Here is a 19,221-nt window from a genome sequence, read left to right on the forward strand (position 1 = left end):
ATCTGTGAATGAACTTGCTGAGGGGGTGTTGTTGGATCCTCGGCTTGTGTCTTTTAGACCTTGGTGGGTATGAGGGGGATGTATGTTTTGCATAAACCTCGCTGTGAAGAACATTTCCCAGAGACGTAAAATGAGATAATGTGAAATGAAATGAAAGGAGTCTTGTCGTGCGCAAACTTAGCCCAGTGGGCGTCAAGGTGTAATGTTAGGGTCAGAGCTGCCCAATGTGGAACTATGGAAACAGGTTTGAGTCCCAGCCTCACCTAAACATCCTGTGATTCTGGGCAAATGACCTAATTGCCCAAGCTGTAGTGTTACATGGTGCGCATATAATTGCTGGCCTTTGGCCGAGTTTACGCTATATCAAACTACAATAAAAACATAACCTCAGTTTGCTCATGAATTAAGAATCTGCAAAGGCTGGCACTTAATAATGAGAGAGGAGTCTTTATTCAATAATAAAAATGTCTGTATTCCTTCTTAACATGACTCTTCTTCCTTTGTTTAGTTTTAACTATCATGAAAGAAGCTTTAGACCACATTTTAAACTGCTTTCAAATTACTTTTACTGTTTAAACGTTAAAGTACATATTAATCAGGGAGAAAAAAACAGCTTTAGGTGATTTCCTTCATTTTCGTACTCGCAAGGGCATTAAAATACTGTTAATGCTGGCAAACCAAACAGCCAGGTGGCAAACATAGCCATATCAGGAGATGTGGCCTTTGGGCCACTTTTTCACTTCACCCTCCCAGCCAAAATGTAGGGCTTCTAGTTTTCACCAATGTTTCTGGCTCTATGAGCTTTAAAATACATAATTTATCAAACATTTCCCTAAAAATGAGCCCAAAGGCAAATGCTGTTTTGGGAACGTTGATCAAGTGACAGAGAACACAGAACTTCCGGCGGGGCACATAGTCTACTAACGGGAGAGCTGGAGTGACTGTGGGGCATAGTGGACACAAAGCCTGATTCACACCCATTGACACATACACTATATACAATGGGTGCTGGCCGCTGGCTGATCACTTGAATTACCAGGGCTAAATTCAGGATCCGCTCACAACACTGGCACACTTGGGAGCGGGACATTGGTTGTGAACTGGCCCAAGAAGTATGCACTAAAATATTGGCACACCCGCTAAGCGTTTCCCGCAGCGCCTGTTTTCAAAATATGCAATATAGCATTCTCCAAAGGGCATCATTTACCCTGGTCAAACTATACAAAAGTTACCCTGCGACACCACTTGACTGTTAATGCTGCTGTGCTTCTGAGGCGGATATGCCACACATATTCTGGGATTTCCCGAACGCCCAAGCTATTTGGAGAGAGGTCACAAATGCCCTTGCCAGAGTAACAGGTGGTATGGACCTGATCCACGTGGCTAGAAGTCTGCTAGGCCTTGCACAAACGTTAGAATGCTTGTGGCACCACTACCCACTTTATTGATCTAGCGTTGTTAATGGCACGACGTATGATCGCAATGCACTGGAAGGCAAGCGCACTCACAAGTGCGATACACGGGCAGCCGGAAACTATTAAATGGGGTAGGGACCCGAGGCCACGGTACTCCACCTCGAGGAGGCTCATGTATTACGAAAACACCCTGTTGAGGCTGCATGGGACGACTTCTGTCTGCCTTTCGGAGCACATCGAACAGCACATCGGACAGCGCTCACGGGCCGCCCAAAACAGTCATGCTCACTCCCCTGTTCTCCATGCAGGCTTAATTACAGCCTGCATGGAGAACATGCCCACCACTACAGCCCCTGGCTGAACACCATGTCACGCCGCTCAGACCAATCACAACGCTCCATTGGAGCGTTATGATTGGCTATGGGGTGGGGGGCGTGGCTCACTGCTGAGTATGGTGGGCATGCAGTAAACGAGCTCTGCACCCGGACCTGCTGAATCCTGCATGATCCAGGCAGTTTCGACTCCTAACTGGCACGAAGCCTCCAGAGGAGTGACCCACGCGGATCGAGCGGGCTCCTGGTCGGGGAAATCGTCGATACCTGCTACCGGGCCCTTCTGCGGACCAGAGTGGGACTGCCTGACAGTGTGGGCTGTGGGCGTGTGGGCATGAAATGGTATTATAATGTTGTCTTGATATAAACTTCCATCCTATGTTGTAAACAGTCTTTTAAGTGTTGATGTACATGTCGGATGTGTGTGTTTTCTTACATATATGTAATCTGTGTCTTTTAATATCATTTTTCCAGCCCTGACGAAGTTACATATTGTAACGAAATGCGTTGGCTGTTTCTATCTGGTTTAATTGACCGAAATAAAGAAGAAGTTATTTGGAACACTAATATAGTCTCATTAATCTATTTGAGTGCGCCTCCTACTTTCTGTTTATAACTTCTATAGTGGTGTCTGGCAGACTTCCTGGGCAAACAGCTCACCCTAGCTCCTACCGACATAATGGGCCACCGCAAAACCCAGGGTTCCCGCTCCGGAGCAGGCCTTGCAGGATCAAGCTGAGGCACTGAAGGCGGCCGCCAGGTTCAGGGATGACGCCCATCCAATTCTATCGGACTCCTCTGATGAGGCATCACATCACTCGGACTCAGGATCTAGCATTAATTTTATTTAGCACCATTACACCCCAGACTGCTTATGGTTACTTAGGGTAACAATGGCTTATGACCCATGTTGGGATGAGTTGTCTACTGACCCCGCCCTTTCTATCTTGTACTTGGCAGCACAATGTCAGATCTTCAGTACCGAAACTGTGATATGAGAAGGTAACAATAGCGGTCCGGGCTGCGTGAGGCTCGTAGCGTACTAACTCAGCTAACCTGGCTGTAGGCATGTAGATGGGAGATCTGTAACCTTTAGTCTATGGCCCACCACTTGTACTTCTCGATACACTGCAGCTCTCGCAATACTGCGCAAGCGTCACATGGTCACACACCTTAGATATTTATGCTGGATAGCTATAACATGATTACTTGGAACGTAAGGGGACTGGGGTCGCTCCACAAACCGCACAGAGTGTATGCACAGTTGAATAGGCGGCGTGCGCATATAGTATTTCTACAAGAGTCCCACCTGACCGCAGCCAAAGCGACTAAACTTCGCAAAAAATGGAGGGGTCAAATTTTTTCCACGTCATATTCTGCATTTGCGAGTGGCGCGCCCATATGGGTCAGGAACGGAGTCCCCTTTGACGCGCTGGAACAACGGGTGGATCCATTGGGCAGATACATCTTAGTGAGAGGCACACTGGATTGAGCACAAATTGTCCTCTGCCAAATATAGTCGCCCAACTTTGAACAGGATGCATACCTCTTAAGCCTTCATCCTGTCCTGGCGTCTTGGGCTAGTTGTTCATGGATACTGGAAGGGGACTACAATGCTGTAATGGACCCCTCCATTGATATATCCCATTCCCCCTTGGAGGAGCAAATACTGTCCGACAGGCAGTGCACTATGCAGCTGGGCTGGGGCCTGGGCGATGTCTGGCGATTAAAATACCCCACCAGTAGAAAAAACTCTTTATTTTCACACCCGCATCAACTCCATACTCGCATAAATAGGTTTCTGTGCTCCAATTACATTACGACCGAGGTGACACATGCCACATATCTAGATAAAACTCTTTGACCATAACCCCTTGGAGATCTCCCTCAGGACAATGGAGACACAGTCGCCCTCATCCTCCTTGACCTCTCTGCAGCATTCGACACAGTCTGCCACAGCACCCTTCTACAACGCCTCAATAACATCGGAATCCAAGGAAAAGCACTTGATTGGATCACCTCGTTCCTCACTGGAAGAACCCAGAGAGTCCGCCTTCCACCATTCAAGTCCGAGGCCTCTGAAGTCATCTGCGGCGTACCACAAGGATCCTCTCTCAGTCCCACCCTCTTCAACGTATACATGAGCCCCCTCGCGGCCATCGCACGCCAACACAACCTCAACATCATCTCTTACGCGGATGACACTCAACTGATCCTTTCTTTCACCAATGACCCCAGCACCGCCAAAACTAACCTACACGAAGGAATGAAAGAAGTCGCCGAATGGATGAAACAAAGCCGTCTGAAACTGAACTCAGACAAAACAGAAGTCCTCATCTTAGGTACATCCCCCTCCGCATGGGACGACTCCTGGTGGCCGGAAGCCCTCGGAAAAGCACCCATCCCGACAGACCACGCACGGAACCTAGGCGTCATCCTGGACTCTTCACTCTCAATGAACAGACAAGTCAGCGCCGTATCCTCTTCCTGCTTCAACATTCTTCGCATGCTCAGAAAAACATTTCGTTGGATCCCCTCCGAAACAAGGAAAACAGTCACCCACGCTCTGGTCACGAGCCGACTGGACTACGGAAACACCCTCTACGCAGGTACTACCGCAAAACTCCAGAAGAAACTCCAACGAATCCAAAACGCCTCAGCCAGACTCATATTAGACATCCCACGCAGCGAACACATCTCTGGTCACCTTAAAGACCTCCACTGGCTACCCGTCAATAAGAGGATCACTTTCCGACTGCTCACCCACGCACACAAATCACTCTACGACACCGGTCCAGAATGCCTCAACTCACGACTGTCCTTCTACACCCCCTCCCGCCAACTACGTTCTTCCAGCCAAGCCCTCGCCACTGTACCTCGCATCAACAAGACCACCATGGGAGGCAGATCCTTTTCATACCTGGCTGCTAAAACATGGAACTCACTCCCCGCTTACCTTCGCCTTACCCAGAACCACTTAGCATTCAGAAAGCAACTTAAAACGTGGATATTTGAAAAGTAATCCTCCTCCCCTTCCTAAGCTCCTTGAAACCCTCTGGGTATGTAGTGCGCTATATAAATTCTTTGACTTGACTTGACTTGACAGTTGGGGCAGAATCCCAACTCTGGTTCCTACCTGGAAATTATGGCCTCTGACGCTTGAGGACTCTGTTTTCCGGGAGGCACTGGCGACCGGTATAGATAATTACTTAGCTGAGAACACTGGGACTGCATTCACACCACAAGTGGAGTGGGATGCAATCAAGACGGTGATCAGGGGGATAGCTGTCAGCACCACAGCAGGGGTGTGACAGGAACTGCATAATAACTTGAAAGAGGTAGAAAACGTTCTAAATAGTCTCGAGCAGGCTGCAGCGACCGACCCTACTAAGGGAATGCCCTTACAAGATGCCCGTATAAGACATGCTGAGCTATTAGACACACTTAAGCACATAGACTATACCGCCTACACGCACGCGAAACACGCTGATGCGGACAAGACAGGCCCCCTACTAGCACGCATCCTCAGGGATGACCACCATACTCCCCAATCCACGGGATCATCACCAGGAGCGGGGACACAGTACACACGCAGCAGGACATAAATGCGGCCTTCTATGATTACTATCAGGCCCTATATCGGGTCCCCCCCATTGGAGGAGGAGGCCCTTGACGCCTATTTAGCTGAGATACAGTTCCCACAACTGGACAAATCGGTGCAGGACGCGCTCTCTGGCCTTGTTAAAAGGGCTGAAATCAAGGCGGCTATCGGGACACTACCCCGGAATAAGGTCCCAGGCTTGGACGGCCTTCGGGCCGAATTCTTTGCCACATTTTTAGGCACCCTGGTGCCACAACTAGAAAGCTTGTACAAAACTGCGCTGTCTACAGGGTCTTTGCCCCACTCCACTAGACAGGCTCTGGTGGTATCTCTCCCCAAACCAGGATGCCAGTGGACGGATCAGTCCAGATACAGACCATTGTCCCTACTCACCACTGAATATAAAATACTGAGTAAGGTGCTAGCTGGCCGCCTGCTCCCATATGTATACAAGCTAATCCACCCAGACCAATGCGGCTTTGTGCCAACACGGTGCACCTCGCTTAATATCAGGAGGTTGTATCATGTCATGGCAGCCACCCCCCAGGAGAGAGCTAACGCTGGATGTGTCACCCTAGATTTAAGACAGGCATTTGATACTTTTCCGATGGGACTACATTTTCCTAGCACTGGAACGATTTGGTATACCCCCGGACTATTTAAAGTGGATGAGGCTTCTATAAACGGATCCCACAGTGCGGGCCCGCACAGGACGACACATCTCAAAGGACTACCCGGTCGGTAAAGGCACCCGCCAGGGATACCCCCTATGCCCCCTGCTCTTTGTGCTGCCCTGGAGCCCTTAGCCATTAGGGTGTGGCAATCGGCAATGCACCGGGGTATCCGCTTGGGGCAAACGACGCACGTAATTTCCGCAAATGCAGATGACATCATTCTGTAGTCTGATGACCTCGCCTCTATCTCACCCATCCCCAGCATTTTTTAATCCTTTGCGTGGCTTTCAGGCTTTAAAATCAATGACAGTAAGTCTTATGCCTTTTTTTTTCTCGCAGGGGATCGTCCAGAGACGGTCCAGTTTGGGCCCCATTCCTTAACAGTTGCAGCACACACTTTTAGATATCTAGGCATACAGAATTATCGATCAGCACCAGATCTCATAGAGGGCAATCTGGGCAAGGACATACGTTTGCTCCGATCCCAGGTCACTTTCTGGTCCTCCCTACCACTCTCGGTGATGGGTCACGTAGCGATCTGGAAAATGGTGGTCCTGCCCCGTCTCCTGTATTTCTTCACTAACGTACCGGTCGTGATCCCGACCCCGATGCTTAATTCCCTGAACACTACACTCTCCGCTTTGATATGGGGTAATGGCCGCCGTAGAGTGGGTTAACCAAGTTACAATTAGACACAGATAAGGGTGGGTTTGGTGCTCCTGACTTCTGGGCAAACTGCTATGCGGGCCAATTGCAATGGTTCTTATTGGCTGTCAGGGCGCAATTTACAGGAAATAGATTTTTCCTCTGCTGGTGTGGACCAAGGACGGCTCCACGCACTGCTTCTTCTGCAGGCTAGGATCCCGACAGACGCCCCACTGCTTCTGCGCACCGCGCTTACCTATTGGAAAAAAGCCACTCACTACATACATAGCTGCCTCCCCTACTCTGATACTACACCACTTCTTAGGATCCCTACTCCCACTGGCCTACTCGCCAAAAGACGACTGCTTCCCCGGGCGGAGGGCGGTGTGACCACAATGGGTGACTTATTTGACGATGGCATACTTATGGACCATTGTAACTTTGTACGGCGTCATGGAGTCACGGATGCATTGTACCTATTGCATGCTGCACTCATGCAATATGTGAAGAAACACTGGGCCCCACACAGGGAGGAACCCCCACGCCACTAAATGGTCTTCATGACCTACCTGATGGGTAACGGACGTCACCTTCCCAAGTGGCTTTACAAAGGCATTACCACCCACACTAGAGTCCCACTAACGGACCTACGCAATAAATGGTCCGCAGACCTAGGGACAGACCTGACAGACAGGGACTGGGACAGAGCTCTGGCATATCCTAGAAGAATCCCACGGAACGCCAAATTCAATTTCATCCAATGTATGGTTTTACACAGAGCAAATCTTACCCCGCACCGATTGCAATGTATCTTTCCGGCCACACAACACTGTTAGATGCAAATTAGAGGAGGCTGACTTGTTACATATGCTGTGGCATTGCCCAGTGATTACCCCTTATTGGCCACAGGTATTATCCCTGCGAACGGCTGCGATTGGGATCACCATCCCGCACACGCTTGCAGTGTGTCTTCTGGGACTGATACGACGCCCCAAGGCGCAGAAAGTGCAACTTCGCTTTGTAGATTTGTCTTTGCTCCTGGCTAAGCGCTCCATTACACGGCGGTGGAAATCGGCCATAGCACCGCAGCTTCACGACTGGCATGGGGAAGTAGTGAGATGGGGTGGAGCGGAGAGTGCTGCCATCCGCCGGGTGGAAGCCTGGGGTTTGCGCAAAAGAGTCATCTCTTTAGACTGGGACAGCACTCTGGAAGCGTTCAGTGCCTTGGCACCACCACCTGTGCCGGTAGCCCAGACTTAATAATTGTCTCATCGCCCAGCCCCAGTTCTCCAGGTTTCATGTTTATGGAGTTCCATTGTTATTGGATCCTGCGCCATATGGAGCATACATACACTTTAACCCTATCCATGCTAATGACGGAACCGCTCCGTCATCAGCCGCGGTGGCGCTGTGCTGATGACGGAGCGGTTCCGTCATTGCGCTGCGCTGATTTCGCGGCTGTGCGGTGCGTTCTATTGAGCGGGCGGGGCCATGACGGAACCGCTCCATCATGAGCACAGCTCAACCGTAACTGGTGACGGAGCGGTTCCGTCACCAGTATGCGCGCGGCCGCCCCGCCCCCTTAGCACTGCGGCGGAATAGCCGCCGCAGTGAAGGGGTTAAACGTTTATGTGCAGTCAGGAGTAGGCGGGAATACACCTTGCCATATGCGCCATGAATGGTTGATGCCAAACGAAGTTGGGGGAGGAAGGGAGGGATTAGATAGTTGTATTTATATGTCATACACGTACTGTACATATTAATGCACGTATACTGTACGATGATTGCAATGTACTACGATATAGTGCATCTGCAACATGCCGTAATTGATGGGTTGTAAATTGAAAATTTTATAAAATATGTAAAAAAAATAATAATAATGATTGGCATAGGTGTGGGAGCCAGGCTGCCTGCTTCCTGTTGCGACCTGGAGTCGGACACAGGCAAGCAGGAGAGAAGATGTGGGACCCAGCGTCAGCGGCAAAGTAAGTTTTATATTATTTTTTTTAAACCAGCCCGCGCATCCGTCCCGCCCCCACCCGTGAGCCATGCCCGCCGCCCCTGAGAATACCCCTACAAGCGGGAACCTACATTTCCTCCCAGCCGGCGTTCACCCTAATTGCCCCCGCCTCGTCATTAGCCCCCTCTATCACACAGACACAAGTTCACCTGTGACGTAGCTGTGCTACACTCTTTGCAATGTTGTATTTTCCCCAATACTATGGCTGGACAGCAGGCAATGTACCATCACCACCACCGCCACACCATGACATTTACTTTTTCTTCAAGGCTCATGGTTTGGTTTAGTATTTTTTTACCCTTAAAATCTGTATGCCATGATAATATCTACGAATGTTTTTATGCACCGAGTCATGCTAGAACCTACCCAAGGCGGGCTTTAGCGCTGGTGGTGCCCGGTGCGTCAATCACTTTTGGGGCCCAAGCCCCATGCCTGCCTCCTCGCATTCTCTCACTACCACTGGGCTAATGTGACTCTCAACTCTCTAATCCTAAAATATTGCTAAATACCGCACCCCTCCTGACGATAGCGCCCCCCTCAGGTCAGCACCCAGTGCTGCTGTACCAGTCGCACTGCCCTAAAGCTGCCCCTGACCCTACCTACAATATTACTGTTGACACAATTTGATGATCACACTTATTGTACCGTATTGCATAAAATCTCAATAAAGATGGTTCCAAAAAATGTGTCAAGCCAACTTCGTCTCTCACCTGAAACCGCAATCCACCGTGAAGGTAGAAGGGACTGTGAGAATAAAAGCAACTAGACTGCACCCAAAACAGCATAAAGATATTTGGATATTAAAGAAACTGACACTCTAATCATCTGGCAGTTTGATCTGAAGGGACTTTTAGCAAAACATTTTAAACTTGATCTGATTACCAAAGATGCAAAGTAAACAAAAAAAACACAAAAATGTACTACCAGACTTTGTTCCCACACTTTTGCTGAAAGTATTAACGCCCATGTATGTTACTTTTGTGAGTAGCAAAAGCGGTTTTATTGTTTTGGATAAGACTATTTCTTCTGGAAGGCAAAACTGACAAGCTCTTGCTGATTTAAAAAATGGCTTCAAATATTCTATGATTCAGAAAAGGGGGTGGTGATGAACAGAGTGTCTGAATTAAGCAGACCACTCTTACCTCTGCCCTGTTCCCATGATGCACTGGGCCAGGGACAGACTAATTTGCAGATAGCCAGGTTCTGAGCCGGGATGGTGCAGTGAGCTAAATAACGGTGATGGATCAAGCCCTGATCTTTGGACTGGGTAAGAGTGGTCTGCTTAATTCAGACACTCTGTTCATCACCACCCCCTTTTCTGAATCAAATATTCTATGTCATGCTTCACTGGCGGCAACAAACTTTCAAAGGTTAAAAGATTACAACTTCGAAGGCTAATTAAAATTATTTTTTTAATTTCGTTATTTCCATTAACATAACCCATTGAGAGACATGTTTTGAGCCTTCCGGTGGCCCTTCTCCAGAGGATCACAGATAGCATGAAGTATTGTATTGTATTGTAATTCCATTTACATTGCGCTTACTACCCCTGACTAGACGTTGAAGCGCTTTTTCGGTGAGTAGCACGCTACTCCGGTACCCATAAAGGATTAGTGGTGAATTAGTATAGTGAAAATATGAAAGTAATTTGAGTGGTGTATATGTTATTTGGATTCAGAAGGATAGCGGTGGTATAGAAGAGGGAAAAGTTTTGCATTTATATAACGCTTGCTTCCCCTGATCGGGTGTTGAAGCGCTTTTACAGCGAGTAGCGCGCTACTCTGGAAACCATAAAGGATTAGTGGTGAATTAGTATAGTGAAATATGAAAGTAATTTATACAATGAGTATCCACAGTGAGTTAAAACTAACAAGCTCCACTTGCTTTAAAAATCTGTCCCAAGGTATTGGATAACTCTTTTTACACAGTGAAATCCAAAATATTCACACAGGTGAGTAACAGTTTGACCATTTTAGAAGTTGTGCCTCTCAAAAGGTTGTGCTTTTATCTTAGCTGTTTGTTCAATACTAATCAATTCTTCTCCCGTTTTTTCAAGTTAAACATGTCCCCGGCGTCACTTGCACGCACGTATGAAGAGGACTTTAAACAAGATATGGCAGACCTACAGGTATGTTGGACACATGTTGCGAAGAAACGTGCTGTAACATGGTAAGGGTTTATGCTGAGAATATTAATTTTTATTGTTCTGCAGTTTAATATAGCACAAACTCGACCCAAAGGTATCCGAGCGCTTTACATGTTTAATAGTTGCGTAACAGACCAACACATTCATCCTTTTTTAGGCACAAAGACATGAAGTGATTTGCCCAGAATCACAGGATGTTTGAGTTTCCTGCCAGGCTCACCTTCAAAGGCTGCCGCTCTAGCCGTTAAGCCACACCCATTGGCGGTTTCTTTTAAGGGTAGAAGTTAAAAGTGAAAGGTGGATTTATTGAAAAATCGCTTTCTAACCAGCCTGCATGATCACTAGGGCGCATCAGATAAACATGCCGAGTAAAGCAAGAAAGCCCTTCCTGCTCCATGCTTATTTAATCTACGGTTTTGGATTTTCCTAATTTGGCTCTAGGATGGAAGCGTTGAACTGAAAGGTGTTGCGGTTTGACGGAATGGCCTTAGGGAAGAATCTGCTAAATATCTTAAGTCTATGTGTCTGGAAGTTAAACGTTGTCACCTTTCAGTAGCCTTTTGCTGTATTTGGGTGACAAACTATCAAACGTCTTGCAGGCTGCAGCTCAAGCCGGTTCGACAAAACCGTGGATGTAAAATTAGAGAAGGGAGGATACGTTTGTAAATGAAGCAACAGTGCCATCTACAGGGTATTTCGAAATTAACACCGCATTTAAGTAGTGTTTTTAATGCGATGGTAAATGCAACAAATGCAACAGAACAAAAAGAAAGAGGAGGAGCCCGAAGTTAATTACCCCGAGATTAAACCAGAAGTAAGTAATGGTTCCGAAAGAAACATTGAACCCTTCCGATTACTGCGAAGATCATCAATCAGGATATGTTTTTGAACGCTTACACATATTTTTATACGTTGATGTCACTCTGCTTTAATATTTATCATATTTACTTTCAAGATACTTCAAAGTTGTGATTGATGCGTGCCGTCCGTCCTCCCCCGTCCCATCAAACGAACAAGCATTTGCAAAAAATAGGAGAGGCTGAGGTCTCCACCCATAGGTTTGGGCAGAGGATTTTTTAGTACGTGATTATTATCACTGTAGTACCACTGTATGTGGTACAAATGGCAATTTGTGAATTGTCCCAATATGTTCTCATGATGAATCTGTGCCTAGTTAATGTCTTTTGCAGTTATTTCAGTAAAAAGTTTAGATTTTTGTTGAGTTAAGAATTCGGCCAGTAAGATCCACATTAATGATTGGATTTAACAGGTTTTTAGAAAATACTTATATTATATAGGATTCTAGAGTTACTCCCCAAACCAGTAAGTGATTGAAAAAAGGTAAGAGCAAAGAAATGAAATCTCGAAATTATTTTGTAAAATTCATTACAGAAGCCAAAGATACTGCTTTCCCTACCGTAGGCTGTTAATGACTTCTGTTAATGACTTTGCTCATTCCCGCATGAAAAATTGGCAGAGTAACTACAACACACGCATGGCCTAGAAACGAAAAAATAATCCAATCTAGAATCTATATGATGTTATTAGGAAGAAGGGAATACATTATATCGGGTTAGCCCAACTGTAGGATTCGAGAACATCCTACTCTTCAATAATACGGATTACAAAATTCTGATTGAGTTTGCCGGAAAACGGTTTGGATGATGTCCATATAAGAATATTAAAATCTCCTGTCCACATCTGACATATATCTAAATCTAATGACAAGTCCCCCAATAGTGAGTTGTAAAATTCCCCTCAACTGTAGCTTGCGGCTTTTGAATTCACTGTCTGAAACTTCACCTGCTAGATATGATATGTGTCCCTTTCTAAAACTGTTGCAGAGAATAATTAACAATAACCATCGCAGCTACTCCGCGTACAAACAATGGATATTCAGGTAACCATGTAATACAGTCTTTTATGCCCATCAAGAAATTCTGGTGTCATCGTAAACCATGAGGGTGAAGGGCGAATGTTTTATAAATTACACCATAACCCCGAGAAGACAGTATAGCATCATATTAAACATTACCCATTCCCCATTATGCGTTTTTAGATTACATGTTTATTTCGGGGTAGTTAGCTTGAAAAAGCAGTTTTCTTGAAAGTGCAGCTAACAGTGGGCACTGATTGAAATTAGAATGTTCAGGTATAAAAATTGAGGTTAAATTGTTGATAGGACAGTGGAGAATGAGGAAGGCCAGGGGATTTATGTGACTCTGTGGCTGCAGTGTTTGCCACATAATTATGGTACTACTGTATTTGGAACATAATCTGCGAAATTTCCAATTTTCACATTGGTTGTTTCTAGCTAAAGTGAATGAAAATAATACTGCCAGATAAACTGCTGCATAATTTAGAAGACCTTGTTACATAATGTAGTCCCCATAATCCTAAAAGCCGACATGTTAAAGCTCTGCCTATTGAACATGCATTAAATCCAGGCTAACATGGTATACTAGATGGAAGAGACACGCCCTTTTGTTTATGTGCTCCACACGTTACATGGACTAAGCAAGAGGGGAGTTCAGAAGCCATAAAAATAGTTGTTTTCTATCCTCCGCATACCACACTTTGCAGGAGATGCATTTGCCTTTCTTAAACTTGCTTAAACAAAGCTCTTTTTGACATACTTTTGATGTTTCTTAGCACTAAAGACAGCAGATATTTTTTTGGTCGAGCCTGGACAGCACATGCGCTGCTCTTTGAGGCATGCTGTATTCGAGTATGGAAGTAAAGCCCCTCCCACTCATTGGCCATATTTTTCATTGGCTTGTGTCTTTGCCCTTTGTAAATACTGGCTTCTGATTTGTTAATAGGCTTGTTAGTCCCTCCTTAGTACCGCCCTGTCTTCATTTATAACCTCCCATGAGGACTGCCCTTTTACTTCTGTTGTTACACCGTATGTCTTCTTTAGTCTGTACGCACTTAAGCGCCTTGAGACCCTCTGGGTATGTAGTGCGCTATATAAATTCTCTGACTTGACTTGACTTGACTTGACTTTAATGAGTTTCTCCTATGCAGGCACGACATGCTTTCCTGCAACATTGAGCGGGCCATGCGTGCTTTTACTTTCCAAGCTGCCCTGGTCAACGGCGGACCCTTCTTTGAAGTGAAATAGGTCTTGCGTTTACAAGAGTTTGAGCTATTGCCATAGAAAAGGACAATGACTTTTATTTATGCTAATTATCAGAACAGATAAATAAAAGGCATTGTCGTTTACAATACCAATAGCTTAAACTCTTGAAAATGTCAGACCTATTGCATTGCAAATGCTTGTATTACCCTGTTTGATGGCACTAAGCTCGCATTCTTCGGAAGGCGGAGTCTGCTTTACTAGAATTCAAACTTACGACCTTCAGAACACAGCAGATGTCTGATGCGAGGGTTCACTTGCGGATCCATCTGCGGAGTTTGATGCATTTCCTCCTTTTAACCGTGATTGATTTAGCATAGAAACAAACACGGTGCAGAAATTAAAACAGTAACAAGCCCGTTTTTTATCTCACATGTAATATACATTTGAATTCCAGTCCAAACAGGATGAAATTGTAGTTAGAAAAATGGCAAAGGAGGAAAAGGGTATTTACCTATAAAGAGTATAATTTAAACAAATGCTATGATTACACTAGATTAAACCAAGAACCCTAGTTCAAGTTTTTGACTCATGAAAAAAATGGTGTTTGAAAGATCATGCTCTACCATTAGTTAAACAAATTTGACAACGATTAAATTGCTTGTTTTTAACCAAGATAGCAGTTTGGTCTTTTTTCCTAAAACTAATTTTGCATAATATTTTTATACATTACACACATATAGATTTAGGAACGGTTGCAGAAGTCCCCTATGCATTAGAATGCCATACAATGAGATATTTTACATAATGTATATTCACACTTACCTGAATGTGTATTAGTATAACACATGTCTGAATCAGCCCAATTTGTAGTTGATGGCACTTAAATAGGAGTATACTAAAACTGCTGAGCAAGCTGTGCATGCATTGTTAAAAGGCCTTGTACTCCTGTCCCTTTCTTGCTTGCAAATGAGGAGTTCGAGGCAATAAAAGTTTATCAAGGGAGAAGAGGTGATGTAGTGGCCTTCAGACATTGATACTATCATTTGATATTCATGTGAATTAGGAAAAGTATTCCCCTAATTCCTGGTTTCTGGTAGCATACCTAGGGGCAGTCTTGAGTACTAAACAGGACAAAGTGTTCCTAGAGAGAAGTTTCATTCTGTCTTTGATAAATTAAAGACTTATAACAGTGCCAGTGATAAATTTGAAGTAACCAATGATCTTTTTTGATATCCAGTGCCAGTCTGTTCATGGGAATTTTGCAGGAACACTGTTAGAAAGGGAGTCTCTAATTGGCAATGGCTGGCGCCAATGTCCAAATAGGGACCCTTCTTCCTAAGTCAGGGCAAGTGGGATACCCCCTTCGACAACCCCTGCTCAACCCTGTGGTAACGTAGCATGAGCAGTTAGGCCTATCTCAAAGGCAGTGTGTGAAGCATTTATGACGATGTACAAGGCAGTAACGACACCACAAAAGGACACAACTCCGGTAGGTATAGAAAAATAGTATCTTTATCTAACAGTTTAACTCAAAACTCTCAAAGCGTTTCATCAAGCTACAATGCACGTAAACTAGTAGGAACTCAAAAAGGTAATAACGTATTCACTAGAACGTTGAAATGACTGCGTTCAAGGCAGGGGCCTACTCGACCCGTTGCACACCAGGTGCCTGCAGTTGAAAGGGGACACAGCACGCAGCTTCTCAAAGAAGCGGAGACAGTGACAGGCGGACTCCCAGCGACCACAAGTCTTGTCTGCAGAGGTCCGCAGCGTGCACCCACATTGATTCTGGCACTTCGGGACAGACGGGCTGTCGGCGGCAGCAGCACGCGTCTGCGACTGCGGCGGCCCGGGCTGGTGGTGGCGATGACTCTCGTCTTGCAGCTCCGTGGTGGGCTCACAGTGGCAGCAGCTCTCTCTTACCTGCGGCGGCCCACGAGACTATAGCGACAATCCTCGACAATGGTGAACAAGCTGTGGGCACTCTGCGGCCGCAGCTCTCTCTTAGCTGCGGTGGCCCACGGGACAATCCACAATGACGCAAAGTGACAAAAGTGCGGGCACTCAGCAGCAGCAGCTCTCCCTTAGCTGCGACGACCCGCAGGACAAATCACAATGAGGCAAGGTTAGCAAAGGTGCGGGCACTCAGCGGCAGCAGCTCTCCCTGAGCTGCGACGGCCCACTGGACAAATCACAATGAAGCAAAGTTAGCAAAGGTGCGAGTACTCAGCGGCCGCAGCTCTCCCCTAGCTGCGATGGCCCACAGGACAAATCCAATGAGGCAAAGTTAGCCAAGGTGTGGGCACTCAGCGGCAGCAGCTCTCTCTTAGCTACGGCAGCCCACAGGACGAATCAAGATAATGCAAAGTTGGCAAAGGTGAGGGCACTCAGCGTCAGCAGCTCTCTCTTAGTTGCGGCAGCCCACAGGACGAAGGGTGATGCAAAGTTTCTCCAAGAGTGCAGGCACTCAGCGGCGGGAGCTCTCTCTTAGCTGCAGCGGCCAACACGGATTCAGCGAGGGTTTCAAAGGTTCAAATTCAGGCGGGCTCTCAGCGGCGGCAGCTCTCTCTCAGCTTCAGCGGCCCACACAGATTCAGCAAAAGTTTCAAAGGTTCCAATTCAGGTGGGCTCTCAGTGGCAGCAGCTCTCTTAGCTGCAGCTGCCCGCACAGGTTCAGCGACAGTTCCAAAGGTTCAGATTCAGGCGGGCTCTCAGCGGCGGCAGCTCCCTCTTAGCTGCAGCAGCCCACACAGTTTTAGCGAAAGTTTCAAATGTTCATTCCGCAGTCCTCACAGTAGAACTAGAGGCTCCGGATTACTCGACAGAGGCCTCACCTGCAATCAGAATTCCTCGCACAGGAATTCCGACGGCTGACGGGGTGAAGTCTAATGTCCCAGAGACTTCTGCAGGAGGCGCTCTCGATTCAGGCCATCGGGTAGTTTCTTCGGCAATCACTAGGTTTATGAGGAAGCATCCTGCCTTTCAGAATGAGGGGGTCTGCTATCAGACACCCAGTGGGAGGTGGACCCATCATTCACCTTGCCAGGTACGGCCCTGCGCGGATCAAAGAGTCCCTCCTCCTCATGCCCTGAATACCGATCTCTCTCTCTCTCCAGCTAGGTCTGACTCAGCTGGCCCTGCTGCTCCAAAACCAGACGGCCAATACACATACCCGCTCAGCCTACAGTAATGCTTAGGCAAGAATCGACTGCGTTTTTCAGAAGAGGCATTTCCAAACATGGGATGTATAAACGGTCCTTACTAAAAGGTGTCTCTCAATGTCTTGAGCATGAACATATCAAACTTGAAGTCCCTATCACGTTCCTGGGGTTAGATCGAATGATAGAAGGTAATCTTCAACCGGCCTATTCTGGTCTATGAGAACGGATCGTTCCACAGTAGCGACAGTGAAAGGGAGTGTAACTGACTGTTAGAACATGCTACACAGATGGGACAGAGTTTCGTCTTGACATCCAGAAGGAGCACACTTGGACAAAGATCCAGTGCAGCATTTCATACCTAAAAAGTGTTTTATCTCTAAAGTCACAAATCACTCGGTCCTGTTAGCACCAGTTCGGTGGGGTCAGGGAGCACTTGGGTTACAAGGCGACATCCTGCCCTTTCAGAATGAGGGAGTCTGCTATCAGACACCCAGTGGGAGGTGGACCCATCATTCACCTTGCCAGGCACGGCCCTGCGCGGATCAAAGAGTCACCCCTCCCCATGCCCTGAATACCGATCTCTCTCTCCACCATTTAGGGCCATATGTATCATACTTCCGTTTTGCTAATTCCAAATAGAGAATTTTAAGGAATCGCTATTTGGAAATCGCAAAACGGTATGTATGTACAAAATCGCTATTCAATAGCGATTCCTTCCCATTCCTAATTTGCGATTAGCAAATTGCTAATCGCAAATTACCCATTCATTTCTATGGGCCAGGAGGCCCATAGGAATGAAGGGGCAATTCGCGATTAGCAATTTGCTAATCGCAAATTAGGATTTTTTTCAAGGGTGCAGGGGTGTCTCAAGAACACCCTGCTGCACCCCTGAAAAAGACACTTGGGGGCATATGGCGCACATACATGTCCTAAGGGCATGTATGGGCGTCATATGGCACCTTTGGTTTTTTGGAAAAAAGCTTTTTGTAAAGAATTCGCAACTTACCACCAACTAGAAGTTGGTGGTAATTTGCGAATCCTTAATGGCATTTTTTGGATATTTTTTGTTTGATACATTGCATTTAAGGAATCGCAAAATTTGCGATTCCTTAAGTGCAATCGCAAAATAAGGAATAGCAAATTTTGCAATTCCTTATTTTGCATCAAACATGTTTGATACATACCATTTGTCAAATTAGCATTCGCAAAGGCCGAAATTCGCAGAATTTCGGCCTTTGCGAATGCTAATTAGCTTGATACATATGGCCCTTAATGAGAAGCAGCTATGGAAAAACTACGTTAATTGAAACTGATTAGCCAAACAATAAAGTACAGAAAACCTAAATAGCTAAACTGCAATGTGAAATTTTCAATCAGTTTGATAGAAACAAAGTTCTAAATAAAAAAACATAATGTATTACTTTAATTAGGGCACAGCAAGTATTCAATCTCCCCAAACACGAAATTAGTGAAATGTTGAACATTTTTTCGGGCATCTGCAAAGCAGTTGGTAAAGCCCGTTGAAACAATCAGGGACTGAATTGTTATGCTTTTCAAAGTAATTAAAATTTCGAATAGAATTACAGTCCTCTTATACAAGTGTCAAGATCACAGAGACACAGATGTTCTACGTGAAAATGATCAGTACGTCTTCCTCATTATAATCTTCCCCACCATACTATTTAAAATAATGTTGAATTGGAGATCCTGTCACTTTTTCATATGAAACTACATCAATACCATTTAAATCCTAGGTTCCAGTCACAAGGAGGATCCCATTAAATTAATAAAGTTGAAACATGTTGATGCTGCAAGAAGGGGGAATGTGATTATAACACTCTGACCAATATTGTGATAAAGAAAAGAAAAAGGCTATTATAATCCTATCCCGATATTACACTATTATGGTCCTACATTAATTTCACCACAAAACGGAGCAATTACAAACAGAATGTATACCATTTCTGACAACATGCCCCTATTTAAAATTTAAAGGAGCTATAAAAAGTATAAAAGAACTGCTGTTGTGGGTGGCAAAATCCGAACTTCTCTTGCTTGTAAATCTACGCATATTAATGCACGTTTGCAGTTTTACAATATTACTTCCATCGAAAGCTTGCAGTGGCAGTGCCCACAGGCTTATCA

General features: G+C 45.8%; 1 protein-coding gene across 1 annotated transcript in view; it reads left to right on the forward strand.

Moving 5' to 3' along the window:
• CARS2 (cysteinyl-tRNA synthetase 2, mitochondrial) overlaps positions 1-19,221 on the forward strand; it is a 465,610-nt gene that overhangs the window by 161,162 nt on the left and 285,227 nt on the right. The window contains exon 4 of the mRNA XM_086934744.1: positions 10,744-10,815. Within this exon, the coding sequence (XP_086790870.1) occupies positions 10,744-10,815 (72 nt within the window). The remainder of the gene's footprint in view (positions 1-10,743; positions 10,816-19,221) is intronic.

Source organism: Lissotriton vulgaris, chromosome 8, assembly GCF_964263255.1.
Source record: "Lissotriton vulgaris chromosome 8, aLisVul1.2, whole genome shotgun sequence".
In the NCBI taxonomy this organism is placed as follows: Eukaryota; Metazoa; Chordata; class Amphibia; order Caudata; family Salamandridae; genus Lissotriton; species Lissotriton vulgaris.